Consider the following 17,922-nt stretch of genomic DNA (forward strand, 5'->3'; position numbering starts at 1 on the left):
AATATTGTTTCTCTATTTTTCCAAGCCAAAATTCTATACATTTATTTAAAAAATGGTCATTTCACCGTCAGGTTTTTAGAGGAATTCTGTGTAATCAATTGGTAAAACAATCAGCGCATTAATCAATAATGAAAATAATTGTTGCAGCCACAGGCTTTCAAAATGGACAAAAAAAAAAAAACTTACCTTACTTTCTTACGTAAAATCTCATGACATGTATCATTTGTAACACCGTACACCAGAAAATAGAATCATAAATACATTAAATAGTTCATTTAGAGCTCTGGATTATCTTACATTTCATTATTGTTAATTTAGTGATTTAAAAAAAAAACATGGATTTGACTTTAGCACAAATAACAGTATGTATACATATATTACATAACCATAGGCGGTGATTACGTTTCAATTCATCCATACATTCACATTATAAATCCAGGTCCTGCAAATTGCCCCAACTGGGTCCCACCTTGACTTTGGCCTTAAGCTTTACATACAGCTTTACTGCTGACTCCATCTCCCTCTTGACAATATGTGCAACCTGACAGAAAGGGGGGTTGATAGAAAGAGAAATAATTATATATTTATACTTTTTATAAATATATGCTTATTCCGATTTTGATGCCAGCAACACATGCCCTGTACAAGAAGGGCCAAAGTCGCCTCCACCTTCTGAGAAGACTGAGGTTTGGAGTGTGCAGGCCCCCCCTAAGAACATTTTATGACTCTGTGGCAGCCTCTGCTATTCACTACACTGTGGTCTGTTGGGGACTGGGCAGTACGGCCCGGGACAGGAAGAGACTAAACAAGCTGCTCTCCTGGGGTGCCCACTGGACTCCATGGAGCAGGTGGGGGAGAGAACAATGTTGGCCAAGCTTACATCCATCATGGACAACACCTTTCACCCTCTGCATCAGACAGTGGAGGCTCTGAGCAGCTCCTTCAGCAGCAGACTGCTACACCCTCAGTGTAGGAAGGAGCACTACCACAGGTCCTTCATTCCCACTGCTGTGAGACTGTACAACTCAACAGTCTAGTCCTCTTTTCCTCCCTTATGCAGACTTGTATATAGCTGTATATTGTACAGTGTTTACTTGAAAACTGTTAATTTATTATCTTTATATTTTTTGAAACTGTTTTTGCACACTTTTTGCACTCTTTTCTGTCCTTGTGTGCTACGACAAGTGAATTTCCCCACTGTAGCAGTTCATCTTATCTTTTCTTATCTTACATTTCAAACAAGTTTGGACAGTGGCAACCAAAGACTGGAAAGTTGTTCAATGCTGACCTGAGTGTCAAGGTCGGAGATCTCAGTCTCTGACAAGAAAAGTATACTACAAAGCAAATTCAATATGGCCAGGCTTTCTTTGCCTGAGCTGGCTTGAGAACAACTGCACATAGTAAAACTTTAAACTTTAAAGAGCCTACTTAAACATACTGAAGACCCTACCTCGCTTAACTTTTAATCTCACTTCGTAGAACACCCCTCTGTTTGGAACGTTCCACAGGTAAACAGGTTCGTTGGTAACAGGTGATAGTATCATGACTGAGTATGACAGGGATGTGCTTGAGAGACTCAGTTGTTCACAAGCGGGGATGGGCCAAGGTTAAACCATTAACACGGTTCACTTCCAAACGACTGCAGCGTTTTTGGAACTTTTTAGAATCAGGGTTTGTACCAAACCGCTCAAATGAAGATCTCACATACAGTGTTGTACCTTTGCAGATCAACTCTGCTTTCCATCGACAAATATTTCTACCAAAATACTACTAATGAACTTAGAGTCCAAATAATAGTTGTCATACCGGTATGAGATTCTCCTCCGTGGTTTCATAGATGAGCTCATCATGCAGCTGCAGGACAAAGTAGGCCCCTCTGAGCTGAGACGTTCCAGCCCTGCGGTGACTGCTGGCTGTGTAATCGACAGTTTGACATCAACAGGCATGATTACTGAATTAGAAATGTTACACTGGCCACGTCTTTGTGCAATTCTATACAGGATGGGAAAACAAAGACTGAGTCACCTGAGCGTGTGTGTCGGTGAGAGAGTGGAGCGGAAGGATATGCAGTTCGAAGTCGCTTCTGGATGTTAACAGTGGCAATTTTAACAATGTCTGCCGCTGAACCTTGTACGGTTGTGTTCACTGCCTGACGCTCTGCCTGAATGGGAGGGGAAGAGAGAAACACAGATGTTGCGAAATTAACGAACAACTGTAAAGTGCACAGCTTCAAATACATTGTGACAAGTTCGGCGGGACAGCATGCTCACATGTGCTTTAACGTGAACATTGCTGTTAGTGATCCCAGGCAGATATCTCCTCCGACCCATCAGAGTCTGAACATAACCATTCTTTATGCAGTTCTTCACAGTTTCTCTAAGAAAAGCATTGATCCCTGAAACGCAAGACAAGACATAGATGTTTTCTGTGTGGGAATTCAAATGTCAACAGCACTAAAACTAAACAAAACTATACATACAAAAAAATGGTGATATGAATTACTGCTTGTGTATGTAGGCTGAAAATACTCCCACAAACCTACATATGCACACAGAAATGTAGGTTCATTACTTAATGAGCGGATAAAAAAGAAAAATAGAAACAATACAAGTGTATACCCTTGTATCTGGCCTTGAAACTCTCTATGTAGCAGGCCGCATCATTCTCCTCCACTCCCATTTGCTCCCCCAAAGACTTGGCTCCCATCCCATAGATAATTCCATAGCAAATCTGCAAAGACCAATATATGCACACACCTGTGAGATTACCAGTAACAGTGCATGCATGACTGTCTCACCCTCACTTTTCTGCCTGGTTGTACCTGTTTTGCCTGTTGTCTGAGGTTGTCATTCACAGACTCTGGGTCAACACTTTTCCATTCAGCAGCGATGCAGCGAAACACGTCTGCTCCTCCATTCAGCACCTAGAGTCACACACAGTTTCATCAAGTGTTTAGCTCTTTAATGGCATTGGTCATATGGTGTTTTCCAGCTAATCACTGCGCATCTACTCTGCTGACCTGCAGAAGGCGTTGATCCTTGGAGAGGTGAGCCAACACTCTCAGCTCCAGCTGAGAATAATCAGCAGCCAATATCATCCCACCTGTACAGCACAGTGCAGAGAGAGACAGCCGATGGAAAAGTCTGACACAAAGTTAGACATATGAGGTGATCACCCACACAAGACAGATACATATATCATCACACTAACCTGAAAAGGGTACAAAGGCATGTCTCATGCTGACAGAGAAGGCTGGGCCTCGTACTTCACTGTCAGCTGCAACTGAAGACACCACAGAACGTCTCTTCTTTCTGTAATAGAACAGTAAGAAGACAAACTGTCTAATGCTTTCATACCTATTGAATTTTAGTTGAACACTGACCTTTATAAACTTTGGAGAAAACCCATGGAATTTAATGCAATCCCACCCACACATGGTATGTAACAGCATCCAACAGTTCATTTTTTGCTTACAGCACCAACTGGCTCAGCTTAGCTGACTTACTGAGTTGTGTGTGTGTGTCTATTGAGCACAATATCCTGAATTTCTAACACAGGTTTTATTGGAGCCTATCCCAGCTAACTATGGGCGAGAGGCGGGGTAGACCCTGGACTGGTTGCCAGCCAATCGCGGGGCCAACACAAAGACAGACAACCACACACTCTCACCCAGGGGCAATGTAGAGTAGCAACCTTATGTGCATGCTTTTGGGACTGTGGGAGGAAGACGGAGAACCTGGCAAAAACCCACGCAGGCACAGGGAGAACATGCAAACTCCACACAGACCGGAATTTGAACCTGGAACCCTCTTGCTATGAGGCAACAGTGCTTACCACGGCACCACCGTGCTGCCCTATATCCTTATCATATGAAATACTATATTACCTGACAAATCACAAGCAACCAAAGGTGCATAGTTGGCTTGGGTTAAAGCAAATCGGCACATGGCATCAATTAACTTTGATACTGACATTAACCTTTTGCATAATGAAAATTTTATCTAATTCAGATTATTGATAGATTTTCCAGCTTAAAATATTTAGCTACACACTGTTTCTAAGGCAGCTGGGTGTGATGTAAAATGTATCACAAAGAGCTGGTGTGTGTGTTAATTATCCTGAATGTACTTGACTTGTTTCTGAAGAAGGTACATTTCTTGAATACAGGCAAAGTTAAAAATAACAAAGTTACAATTACAGCAAGTTATTTTATGTCTCATTTTGAGAACACATAAGAACACCTTCAGGTCCTGCCTCAGTGGTATCAGACTCCACACTTTGAGAGCCATGCACTCATTGATCAATGGCGCAGCAAACTTTGACCTGAAGAGGTGCTGACCTACCTGTCTTGTGAAGGTGGGCTCTCACCCACTACTGTGGGCATGTGAATCTCGAAGTCTTTGGGGACATTCTGTATGTTTGGCTCGGTGAAGCTTACTCTACCTGACAACAGAATGAGCTGGGTCACTGCATGATTCATATTTACATCAAATAAAGTTGGAGTTCATGAGACATGAATTTACCAGTGACATCCAGGTATGTCTGCATGAGATTCATGCAATGTGCTTATGTACTGTGCATCCATGTGTTTTACCTGTGGCTGTGTGTGTCTGTGCGATGGGGTATATTCTGTCCATGGTCAGTGTAGGGTGGTACTGCTTCTCCCTCTGCAGGGGGAACACCACTTTAGTCAAGGCATTGGTGATCCGCCTCCACTCCAGAATTACACCTGGCAGGGGGTGCAAGGGGCGAAGCTTCTCCAGAACATCCTGGAGAAATCAGTTCAGTTCAGTTTCAACACAGTGAGTCAAAGCAGTCGCAAGAATTTAGCGTAATGCAAAGAAGTTTCACCTTGGTGGTGCTGAACTGCTTTCCAAGTCGTACTTTGCCACCGCCTCTCCTGGTGTAACCAAGAGTTTTCTTACTTTTCAATCCACCCACATCACCGTTTGGAGGCAGATGGAGCTCTAAAAACAACACCTACAAAACAGCGTGCATGTCAGCACACATACGTTTGGAAATTGTACGTTTTACTATACTTTGTTGTACTGCACTGAGTGATTTGCAATTTGATTAAAAAACACAGCTGGGATAAAGACGTGGTATCAGACCTGTGCTATGTCGTCGATGCTGGTGAGGGAGAAGCTGTGTCCAGCCAGGTTGTAAGCCTGGGATTCCAGCGCTGCAAGTTTGGCTTGCATCACATGTTTTTGTCTTTCGCACTCTTCAACACTGAAGCCCACTCCATTCAATTCCAGCAGAGCCAAACACACCTGGGAGGGCATCTCAATGCTTCTAAATAAGTCTGACAAAAACATACAAATACATGACAACAATGGTAATGTTTGCAGCAGCAGAACTGTTACATAAATGTCTGGTAGCATTTGCTCTTTATACCAAGCATGCCGTCTTTTTCTAGCAGGCCAGTGAGATGGTTCATGACAGCATGTACGAGCACACTTGTGGTCGCTGCCCTAACACGAGGACAGTGCTTGTGTGCATTTCCAAGTCCATCCAGCAGGGGTAATTCTTCAGGACAGTAGACGGTCACCATGTTGGGCAGAGTCCTCTCCTCACTCCCGGGGTCCAATAACCAGCATGCAACCTATGGCAGGCATTCAAAGCAGTGTTGCGGCATCATTAAGTTTGTTTTCTGAACGGTTCTTAAAAAAAAACCAATAAATATTTTGTCCATTTCTAATGAATGTTCCCCTATGTGTTGAATTTTATGTGATTATAGCACCATTCAAATGATCATGATTGTGAAAGTTTTCACAAAACAATGAGACAATCGCAGTGAACATTGGTGCATACACTGCTCTCAGTACTATCAAATGTCAGTAAGAGGTTTTAAATGAACCTGGTCAAGTACCAGGACTGTAATGCAGTACTGCATAGGTATGTGTATGGAAATGATTTCAGTCACCTTGGGATCTTCGCCGCTTCCCTCCAAGCTGATGCCACAGCTCAGCACTAACGTCTTGTAAACCTGGATGATGTCATAAGTGACAACCACACCTCTATGACCACCCGATGACTGGCTCAGACAAGTCTTCACCTGTGCCAGCCTCTCACTTACAGGCAACTCATCATCCAGTGGAGGAGGAGCCAGACTTGAGCTCAAACCTGAGGGATAACAGACAGACTGAACTCGGGAAACACTATCAGAGTGAGCTTGTTTATACATGCATGTGTGTGTGTCTTTACCTTTGCTCTGCTCTTGCTGCAGAGACATATAGTATGCATCTCTAGCTCCCCAGCAGACAGACAGTCCAATCAACACCAGTCCATCACTGCCTCTTACTGGAAAACCGTCGACCCCATGGAGCTGCTGATGAGCTGCTGATGCTGCACGGAAAACACATGCATGGATGAGAAGACAGCATGTTTATAATGCTTTGCTTTCAAAACCTTACTAGAGCAAAAGTATGCCAATATTGGAGTAAATGGAATATTTTTTAATCCCTAAAGGAACACAGAAAAATTCTAACAAAAATTACTAAAGGTGGAGATATCTGGTTTTCACTGGACATTTGTCTGACAGCTTTCACAGTAAAAAGTACAATATCTGCCTCTGAGATGTTGTCAAGCAGAAATATGAACTTGCATAAAATGGAAACACTCATAAAGCGCAAGTACCTCGAATCTGTACTTAAGTGACTGTTTTCATTTAATGACTTGACAGATGCAATCAATCTTTGGGTTAGAACCTGGAAACAATTCACACCCCACTGCAGGTTAATGTCCCTTCAGTTCATGTTTATCACTTACCTCTCTCATGTTTTCCTCTTATTTCCCCCCCGGGCTGCAGTCTGGGCTCCCTCTTCTCACAGGCCAGAGCCAGAGAGCACCGCTCCTTTGTTTTCCACTCCTTAATGAAAGTGTCAAAGAGACGCCGGTCACTTGCTACGTCAATGATGGTGAAGGTCCCTGAGTTGCTGGGACAGAATGATGCATCCTGGGACAGCTGAAGAGTGAATCCTTCATCAGTTACAGGTGATTCTCCATCAGTGGGAGGCTTTGGCCTTTGGGAGGATGGAGAAGCACAGTCTCGGTGAGGGCTGAGATTCTGGTCGGTGTGTAGCTGGGTCTTTGTTTTTGAACTTGAGTGTGAAACAAGAGCAGTCTTTGGTTTCTGTCCGAGCGGGTGTTTGTGGCTCTCATCAGATGTAGGAGGTTGTTTAGTGTCAGTGACATCTTCTGTTAGATGATCACTGTGTCCTGGATGAGATTCAGGACATTTTGTGATTGCTGGTTTCTGCTGCAGGAGGGTTGAGGGAGTTGATTGGTTAAGTGGCTGAACGGTGAGAGGTGATTGGACAGACAAGGTGGTCAGTCTCACTCTGGGTGTGACAGGTGGTGTCTCTTGAGTGGGGGGAATAAGATCACCGGCAGAGCTCGGCCTCTCTGTTACATCCTCGCTGTCACGTCTCAGTGAATGTTCTTTTTGACAATCACTCTCATCAGCAACAACCTGCGCATTTGGCTTTCCATTTCTTCTAGTCGCATGCATTGAGGGCTGAGGTAGATCTAGAACTTCTGCTTTATTTACAGCATTTATGAGTGTATGACTGGCTGTGGTGCCTGTTGTGTTCTGCCAGAGCTGATCAGACATACTAGGCCAGCGGTCAAAGATCTCTTGTAAACCAGGGCTGCAATAAAACGCGTGTTCAGGTGCACTTTGTTTCTCACCTGGTTTATTGTCACTTAATACGTTATCATGGTGTTTAATGTGTGTGCGGTCTTGATCGTTACTGGCTTTATCCTTGTCATGCTCATTTTGACCTGTGATATTTGTAGTAGTAGTGGGTTGTGGCTGTATCTGACTGGGTTTAGGTTGTGGTTCTGACAGCTGCTCCTCAGGACGAACATGGCACACAGTGCTGTGTTGCTGAGCTTTAAAACGACTGACGTGTGGCTCTTTTTGAGTTTTCTCTGTATGCCTGAGGAAGCTCTGCCTCTCCAGAAAGTGTTCGCCCACCAACAGTGAGTCGCCCCACTCTGACAAATTGAAGGATGATTCACCCCACTGAATTGCCTCCTGCTGCTCCGCCTCTTGATTGGCAAGAACCTCGCTGCGTCTTCGCTCCTGGGTTGACGGAGGAGGGCACTTGTCTCCGATACATTGGACAACAGATTCCTCTTCGTCCGATTGGTCATAAATCTGGTGTGGGCTCAGACCGGCCAGCAGAGAGCTGTCATACAGGCTGTCAAACAGGAAGCTACTGCTTCTGTTGACACTCTCAGAGGCAGCTTGATCGGCACCGAGAACCTCCTCTTCATCATCATCATCATCACCTTCATCTCCAGCTTCAATTACATTATCACCTCCTGGACCAGGAGAAACCTGTGAAAACAAGATCGTAGCTTTTGGTTTTTAAGAAGCAAACTATGTGAATATGTTTGATGATTTAATGACTCTGGTCACTCACCTGGTGACTGGTGTTAAGGATCAGCTCCATCTGGCTATCTGTAAGGGAAATATTGAATCTGGGACATGCATTGTCAGGGGCTTCAAGCCTGTTAGTTCCCTTATTTGCATCCTTATCCGGCTCAACATCCAATTCTACTATTTCTTCTTCTTTTATCTTTTCTGTTTCTACCGACCGATTCATCCCTCTATTATTCCCATCTCTGTTTTGGCACGTCTGCTGAACAATGATTCTTTCTGTCTGAGTGTCCAGTTCAAAGCTGTCACCAAAACTATCTTCTCCTGTTTTAACAGCTCCCTCTACTTCATCATTTCTTTCATCTTCTGCATACAGCTCGGGAGATGAAAACTTATCTACCCCTTCAGCATCTATCCTTCTTCGCTTGGCCTCAGGAGAGAATAAGGGTACAGAGGCAGGAGAGACAGACAGGGGGGAGTCCTGCTTGTCTGCCTTTGCAGGTGCCGAAACACCGGGAGAGTTTTCTTGCACAGGGCCAGGAGCATGAACAGTTGTAGGCACCTGGGCTGCAGGCGCTGAATTCTGGACTGATGAAGCTCTTGTAGGTTTTGAGTGTGACGTCTGTGCAGTCTGTACATCATCTCGCAGGCTTCTGTCATTCTGTATAGAGTGGAGGACTTTGCTCAAGGCCCTCGAGTGCTTCAGTCTATTTGGCTGCACAGGTAAGGCAAAGAGCCCTGTGGCATCTTCTCCGTTTGATATCTTTGGAGGAACACTGTGTTGTTCTTCTATGCGAGATATTGGAGCTCTAAACCGAGGGGGAGGCATAGGGGAAGAAGAGGGCAGAGGATGTGGCATCAGTTGCAACGGGCTGGATAAAATCTCAGTCAATTCCTGTGTCAGACTCCTTTCAGAAACAGAATGACTCGCTTGATGACTCTCTGACCCGATTGAGACAATCCCTTTCCTTGTCTTCCCTTCTTGCCTTGTGCCCTTTTCTCTTTTTCTGTTTTCGTGTGGGTCTTCCTCATCATTTGCAATTAATAGTTTTTTATTTGTCTCATCTTTTTTTGTTCCTATGCTTCTTTCTGCATGCTCTCCCTTGCCTGTTTGTCTGATTTCTGGCTCTATCCTGTCTTCCTTTCTGTGCTCCACCAATTTTCGATCTTCAGGTTTGGACTTCCCCAGCTCTCTCTTGGATTCTCCTTCTGTTTTTTCCATTTTCATCCTTCTCTCATGTTTATATTCTTGCTTATTCTCCTTTCTATGGCTGTCAGTATCTTTGCCCTCACTATTCTTGACCCTGTCTCCGTTTTGGTGATCCTTAACATTGTCTGAATGCGCTTCAAGAGAGCTGAGATATGAGGCTGATGAGGTGTCCGAGTTCCTGCTGTGATGGTCATCAGGGCTGTTTACAGCAGGAGCCCGAGAAGGAAGTGTTGTCGGGTCCCATTGAACACCTAATTGGGCCAAGTCTTCCTGAAGGAGGATCCTTGCCTCAGATACAATCTCAACTGCAGCTTCCTGTTCTGTCAAGGCCCGACCGCCGGCGACCCAGACACAGCGGAGGCTCCGTCTCTCAGCTGCCTCCACCTCACTCTCATCCACTGCACGTTTAGAGCTGAGGAAGACAGACAGTTTAACACTGGCTTTACACCTAGGGTCATGTTTCAGAGAGATCAGGACTTGAAGTTCTGACGCTACAGTCGAACAAACTATATGCAAGCTAAGGGTTTTAAGTAGTATCAGGAATGTACTTGCATCTGTTGGCGTGTGTTTATAGTAGCGGTGTAGAGTAATGCCTGCAACCTCCAAACCACAAATGTATTTACCGTAAATGGAAATTTTTTGATTCCAGTCCCAGCTTTGGATATATTTGAAATATTTCTGACATACTGTATTTGAATTATTAACTACTATTTCTAAATGTTATTTAACCTGGGAACGAAATGTTGTCTGTGGAATTTGGAATTAATGTGTAGGCATTACTCTTGTCATGAATAATGATTTCTGATGTAAACAACAGTACATCTGGATGCACTATTGTTTACATTGGTGATATGCACAACTGCATCAACTTATAAACTGAGATCAATTAAAAGTGATTCATCTTGCCCAGGATTGCTGTTGTTGTTGTTCAAGTTTATCTACTTTAGTGTGAGGTTTATGAGTTACAGTTACCTCTGTTTAACTCTGGGTTGTATTTTATTGGGACAATTTGGTTTAGTTGTTTAAAAAAAAAAAAATAAGATCACTACCACTATTTTAAAAGTGAAATATATAGTTATGACTATATTGTTAATGTGTATCAGCTGAGAGTGGAAACAAATGGCAAACAAACTTAAGTACTGTTTTACATACTTGTCTCAACAACTAGCACACACCTACCTTTTAAATGGGACGGCATTCCTCAAGGCTTTCTCCACATCAGCTACAGTAGCCCTGGCTAGTTCAGCCACAGTACAGAGGCCTTGTGCGTAGAGGGCTCTGGCTCGTGTTGCATTCAGTAGTGAAACCCTGACAAGGTCGATCAGCTCCCTCTGGACTCCAAAGCTCAGCCTGGTCTGGTACTGAGACAACAGTAGCTCCATGTTGTGCCAGCCCAGGCGCTTGCAAAACACTGTTACCATACCTGACAGAAGGGCACAGTGTTTCTGTCAGCTGCACAACAGAGCATATGATGGAGGGTCTTGGAATTACTAATGTTTTGCTTTTTAGTGCTCCGTTTTCTTTAGGTTTCTTTCTGCATTTCCATCTTAATTAGTATGGTTCATACTCACACCCAAGACAAAAATTATTCTGATCCACACGTCGAAACACTACCGCTGAGCCTAAATTACACTAGTTCTCCATAAATTCCGTGACAGTAATTTGATTCAAGAAGCATGAACACCTCAAAATGATGGATACGTGGCTCTGAAGGCAGCATGCTTGTGCCAAAACATCAGCAAACAGAATGAGGTCTGTGTCGTATATCTGTTAGTCTCAAGGGCTCCCGTCTCTTGCATAAATTCACTGAACTTGTTATTGTCCTCCTTTTTTACAGTAAAGTCTTGTGCAGAATTTAAAATCGCTCTATACTGCGCTGTATTGTGTCACATACCTGCATATGTCGAAGCAGACTGCTGGAGAGACTGTAACTGTCCACGACTGCAGTTGTATTTGGATGCCACTGTTCCCAAAGGTACCTCATTCACCAGATCCTGTAGCACAAGTGTGGTGAAAAACCTGTAAAGAGATAAGGAAGAGGAAACATAAAGGTTATGTTTTATCTGATTTCTAAAACTTAAATTGTTGTTTGAGTCTTATGGCACAAATCTTTGCGCAGTTTGTTTTAGGTCTCACTTCCAGGTCACCTTTAATCTAAAGATCACAATGCTGGGAATCAATGTGCATAAAGGAAAAGGACATGATAGCATGAGTGTCTGAGTAACATCTGAGTAACTAGATGTCCATATAACTAGAAAAATATTGTACATTTAATAGCTGGTTAATATTCATTTAACTGTGCGCCTTGTTCACTCTCAATGTATAGCATACAGAAGCACTTAATTTTAGCATTAAATTAGGCCAGGTTTACCTTCTCATATTTTTTGGCTTCTTAATTGACATTTACTTGTAGTTTAATGACAGAAAACCACATGAGGGGACTGTTAGGCAATGCTATGATATACATACAGTTTGTATGATTTGTAAATATGTGCATTACCGTTTATGAATAGCCATCTGCCTACGCTGCTTCTCTGTCTTGGCAACAAGCTTGCCGCTGACAGATCGTGCAAGAAAACCTTCCTGGACGCCCACCAGCTCTGCCACTCTCTTCATTGATGATGAGAGCTGTTCCCACAGGCAGAAGAACTGATACCAATCTATGGTAGTCCACTCTGCATACAATGGGGTGATCTGAGGGGAATTTAGATATAGAATTTAAAAGACTGTATCTTAAAGGTCTGGTCTGGACTTTAGGAATGTATTGGTGAGGGTTCAGGGATGATGCAGGGAGTGAAAAAAGTTGACAGAAACTTAGATGAATATAAGCATAGATATGTATAGCTATAAGATGTGTGTGTGAGTACCAGATACAAAATGTGCAAGTCATTTTCCAGTACAAAGCCCTTCATGGCCCGCTGGAGATCTGCAAATACTCCCATAGCTTCAGGAGGGGAGAGGGAGGAGGAAAGGGTGGCAGCACCAAGTTGAGTCGGACAGTACCGCTCCTCTGCATATGCAAAGACAGACATGCAGCTGTTATGGTAAGGGGAAGGATGGCTAAGGTGATACTTTGGCTTGTAGACGTAATGACTTAAGATAATAAAACAACATACGACATACGAATACACAAATGGCTTGTATTATTATTCAAATTTTGCTCGCTTATGAATTAATTGAGAACACACTAGTACCAGTGCTTCAATTTGTTATTAAAAGTCTGCCTTGTGTTCAGATGTGACGAACAGAACAAGAAAAAGACAGCACAAGAAGGCAGTACCTTGTCCCTCCTTCTGGATACTGATAAATTCATTGTCCATCAGCCATTCAACACAGGCCTCAATAACTCCTTTGTTAGTCTCTTCATTTGATTCTTTTTTGCTGTCCAATTTTATGCTGGCAGCCAGTAGTGAGCATGAGGCATATAACCTCACATCCTGTGGAGTGCTGGCAACACCTCCGACGATGATCTGCAAGTTGGGATGATTCAAATTAGGGACACAAAACAATAACAGTGTGGCAGAAATGGGTCCTCTCACATGCAAACTGATCTAACCATACACAAAGAGCATCCATAGGATTAAGCAACTACTCCTTAAGAAGGAATTAAACATGAACTATGTACAGCTTCTGAGTCATTTCCATGACTTTGATATCAGCCATACCTCTAGAATGGCTCGCAGCATGCTGGTAGTGACACCCTCTCCCTCTCTTCTCACCAAGCAGCTGCTGATTGGCTGAAGAGCACCTCTGAGGAGACTAATACCTTTCTGACGCTCAACCTCCTTACACACCAGCACACTTTCACCTGAAAGAGGAGGAACAAAATGCCATGACATCAAAGGAGAGGATGCGTTTTTTTAAATTCACTTTTCAACTGACATGTGCTCGATTATTACCACAGAGGACTGATCAAGTTTTGTTTTCTCTCCTGGAATAATAATGAAGAAGCAACAATCCAGCCTTTTCTTCTTTAACTTTTACCTGTTGTGTCCACCCCTTTTCTCCCTGCTCGTCCAGCCATCTGTTTGTATGTGAGTGGGTCCAACAGGTGTCCATTGAAGGTAGGGGTTCGAATGATGACCCTGCGAGCTGGAAGATTAACCCCTGAAGAAAGAGTAGAGGTGGCAGCCAGGACTCTGACCATGCCCTGGCGAAAAGCTCCCTCTAACACATCGCGCTCATCAAATGTCAAACCTAAAGAGATAAACCTTAACTTAGTCACATGCTCAAAAAAATGAATCACTCTGCCTGCAGTTTGCTGTGGAAGCTGTGAAAGTTTGCTCACCAGCGTGATGGAAAGCCACGCCCCATGTCACAGTCCGCTGGAGGATGGGGTCTAAACCGGCTGGAGTTCGTCTCAGCTGGGCGACAACGTCCACTAGTCCCTCCTGATCCAGACTCACTGGCTGAGGTTCTGCTTCGCCCTGGTGAACTGAAAGGATGAGGTATGAGCTTCAGTTTGCAGAAAAAGCAAATGATTTTGAGATAATAATTTAAATTCCAAGTACCAGCATGTCTGAGATTGTAGAACTCTCTGGCGATGCTGTCTGCCAGTTTCTCACACCAGTTCTTCGAAGGGCAGAACAGCAGCACCGAGCAGCCCTCCCTCACAGTCTCATAGCACAAGCTCACTATGTGGTCATCATCACCCTTTATGAAAGAGCAAATTCACACACATGATTATATCACTGGTCTTGCGGGATTAAGAATCCTTCATAACACACTGGATAACATCAACGCCACATTCAGTTACCTTAATGTGGAGCGCAGGATTGAACTGCCGGACCACAGAGAGGCTCTTGTCATAGATGTTGCAGCCCACTTTGAGATGTTCCTGCAGGGGTACAGGTCTGTAGTCTGTCTGGTAAAGTTCTGCGCCTAACCAGTTTGCCAGGAGGGAGAGGTTAGGTAAGGTGGCGCTCATACCTATGATCTGTACACCCTCAGAGAGAGACCTGCGGGCAGAACGGGCCAGATTGACACATGTAGCAGAAGAACAAGATTTTTAAACACCGTGGCTGTTACACAAGAACGACATAAGAAAAATGACACATAGACAGACACAGACCCAGTGGTGTTCTGCTTCTGTGCAATGTAGCGGATTTTGGTTAAGAGCAGTTCTAGCAGGTATCCTCTTCCAGAATCTCCAACCATGTGTAACTCATCCACCACCACCATACCTATAAACACAATAATAACATACAATTTAAAACTCATGCTCTGTTTTATACTAAAAAAAAAACTACAATTTAAATGGTATGTTACCTAGCAGACCCATACTGTCCTCTTCAATGAGCCTGTTAATGAGAGAATTGGCCTTTTCTATGGTGCAAACAGCCACATCCAGCGAGGTGAACCCTCCAGCTGCCGAGGTACTGCCCATATATCCCTCCACACGAACTCCTGCCTCTTCAAATATACTCTACAAGGCCGGAGATAGATTGAGATATATGTGCAGACAGACACAAAAACACAATGCCAATAAATGTATTTTTCTGTGCACCTCTCCCTCACCTGAAGGTAATGCATCTTCTCTTTAGCCACAGAGACAAACGGCAGAATGAAGAGAGCTTTTCTTTTAGTCTCCAGCACACGCTTCAACATCAGCAGCTCTGACACCAGAGTTTTACCAGCACTAGTGGGGGCTGGAAAAGATGTGAATATCAAACTGAAAATGAAAAACAGGGACTGACTCTTTGAATCACTTGATACAGAGATGTTTAGTTTCTTACCAGAGTACACCAGGTTACCTCCCTGCAGCACCTTTCCAACAGTGAGACACTGAGCCTGCCATTCGAACATGTGAGTTACCCTGTGTTTCTGGTAGCGCTCTAGGATAGGTTTTGGTAAGCCCCAACTGGATAAAAGCAGTTTTTCAGCTTGCCCTGAGGGAGCATGCAGGGCAACACCTACAGCAGAGGACAAAAGTGCTCCCTTTACACATGGCATGTAAACACAATGGTGGCAGGGATCTTTTAGGTGTTTTAAGCATAGCAAAGTGGATTTTAGATGGGATAGAGATATCTTAGTTCAGGATGTACATCAGAGACACAATATTATGTTAGGTGTCAGTGTAATTTAGTTAAATTATACAATCCAGACATAACTGGTGCTGGACATGAGATACATTCACACAAGGAGCAAAGCTTGATTACCAAGCCGGCACCCAAAGAAGCTCCTGTCTTACTGTGCGTCCACTGCTTTGTACCACTGCCTTTATTAAATCAATTAAATTTTACTTTTTTTTTTATTGGAAACACCACTAAAGTATGAATTGACTATGATGATAACCTCAAGGTGGGGTTTTTTATTAAATAAATGTCCAAATAATATTACAACAAAAACACAAGAGATAGTAAGAGAGAAATAAATTACAAATTACTTCACCTGGCTGAGGTAACGTGTCACCGAGAGTACTGACATCTAAGCCACTGGGAACTGTGAGCACAGAGGCGGACTGATTCTGCAAAGACTGCAGGAGTTTGGCCTTCTTCAAGGCTGCTGCAAGGCCGGTGGGGCTGAACAAGATGTAGTCCCTGGATACATCCAGAGGTGCGTCAGCAGTCATGTTTGGCCCACTTTTGTCTTTCCCACGAGGAGAGCTCTTTTGTCTGGATGTAACTTTCCGTCCCTCTTGTGGATCATTTTTTATTTCTTGGCAGGACAGCCCTTTAATGCAGGCAGAAGCTGGTGAGGGCTGTATGCCACCTGGACCCTTCTGAGCATTATCCGCTTCCTCCGAATCCTCACTGAAAAGAAGCATCTGAGCAAGGTCTTGGCAATCAGCTCTCCATCCAGTTCTCTTACAACCATCACTTCGCCTACAGACTCTCTCCTGGATGTTGGAGGCCCTCTGGGGTCCTTGGCCTGTGGGCTGAGGTGCTCTGTCACCCTCCCTCTTCTTATCTGCAACTGGTGCGAAAGGATGTGAAGGGGCAAAGACAGCCGATGACGCTGGCTCTCTGAGAGCACCTCTGTTTATTGCTGTTGGACAAGAATTGTTAGCCACAGGCCTCACGGGGTCCACAGCATCCAACACCTGCAGAATCTCTTCATCAAGCGCTAATGTGGATTCTCCCAGTGGAAACACCGCTCCTCCACCCTAAAGATGGAGATCAATAATAACTAACATTATGCTAATCCATGTAGATGTGACAAAGAATCAGAGATGACAAAGGAAAACTCTTTTAAGCTGTCACACTCACCACAAGGCTGCTTCTGCTAATGCTCTCTGATCTGTCTGATTTGCCTGACACACAGCGGGTTTTCTGCAACGGTCTGTCTCTGTCTGGAGACTCATCAGGTACTTGGATGCTGTGCGCAGAAAAATGTATGTTCATCAAGTAAGACTGATGTTCAAGTGAACTGTCATAATACTTCTAAATCGGCCAGTAACTTACTCCTTTTTCTTCTTGATCTGGTGCTGCCCCATGTAGCTTTTCTTTTTCAGGGGAGGACCCGAGGTGCTCATTCTGAAGAAGTTGGACTGTCTTTGACAATCGCGTGAGTGAGGAGTTGTTACTTAACATGACATCAGTTTGGCTCTTAACACGACTTTATAAACAAGCCTAGATTTATCAGTGGGTATCAAAGGTAAGGAAGCGGAAAAGCGAAAACAAGCGTGGTCGTTGAGTTAATTATTGTGGTTGCTAAACATAAACACGCTGTCTCCACTGAACAAATCTGAAATCAAAAAAGACCGCCGAAGCGCCGCCCCGGTGTTACACATAAACGGTTCGACGGAACCAAAGCTCGGATACAAACGTTCCAATAAATTACGAGTACGACTGCTAGATCATATTATTACCACTATAGCACCACTAGTAATGCTTATCTAATCAGTAATACTAACTAGACTGCCCTTCGGTTAAATGTTCAGATAAAGGAAACGTTTCTTGATTAATTGTATGCTGTTAATAAAGTAATGAAGGTCAATGCTTTGTGCTTCACTGGATGATTAATGGTTATATTTTATGGTAAATTGTCCTTATCAATCTTTATTGACAACAAGATCAAAAGCTTCGGAATTATGAAACTTTATATTGTAAAAATCTATTGGCAAATGGGCTATCCGCAATAAAATGTATAGTCAAGTACAGTGAGGAGTCACTACATTAATGAGTATATGAAGCCTCTGTAAAATATATGAATAAAGCAAGCGAGCAAATTATTTTGAAAATTAAAGATTTGAACGGTATCTAACATGCATATAATAAATATTTTAAACTGGCTGTGAGAGATGCAACATGCATGCATTGAAGTAGTTGCGCTCAGTGGTGAAATGTTTTGATGAACATGTATGGACAAACACAGATTATCA

The 17,922-nt window shown here is 43.5% G+C and overlaps 1 protein-coding gene across 1 annotated transcript; it reads right to left on the reverse strand.

Annotated features, from left to right (window-relative positions):
- Positions 1-26: 26 nt before the first annotated feature.
- On the reverse strand, positions 27-17,696 carry polq (polymerase (DNA directed), theta). The gene is made up of 34 exons (XM_046413275.1): positions 17,003-17,696; positions 16,808-16,916; positions 15,990-16,704; positions 15,335-15,511; positions 15,117-15,247; positions 14,868-15,024; positions 14,671-14,782; positions 14,356-14,557; positions 14,111-14,252; positions 13,888-14,034; positions 13,584-13,796; positions 13,265-13,407; positions 12,880-13,069; positions 12,467-12,609; positions 12,100-12,293; positions 11,494-11,618; positions 10,779-11,022; positions 8,433-10,011; positions 6,772-8,347; positions 6,208-6,348; positions 5,927-6,126; positions 5,398-5,605; positions 5,112-5,305; positions 4,852-4,980; positions 4,595-4,769; positions 4,344-4,443; positions 3,211-3,311; positions 3,020-3,102; positions 2,822-2,923; positions 2,619-2,730; positions 2,271-2,395; positions 2,026-2,161; positions 1,807-1,913; positions 27-541 (listed from the first exon to the last, which is right to left on the reverse strand). The coding sequence occupies exons 1-34, from the start codon at positions 17,071-17,073 to the stop codon at positions 428-430; spliced, it is 8,397 nt and encodes a 2,798-aa protein (XP_046269231.1). The 5' UTR covers positions 17,074-17,696; the 3' UTR covers positions 27-427.
- Positions 17,697-17,922: the final 226 nt, after the last annotated feature.

The sequence above is a fragment of the Scatophagus argus genome, chromosome 2, assembly GCF_020382885.2.
Source record: "Scatophagus argus isolate fScaArg1 chromosome 2, fScaArg1.pri, whole genome shotgun sequence".
Taxonomy (NCBI): Eukaryota; Metazoa; Chordata; class Actinopteri; family Scatophagidae; genus Scatophagus; species Scatophagus argus.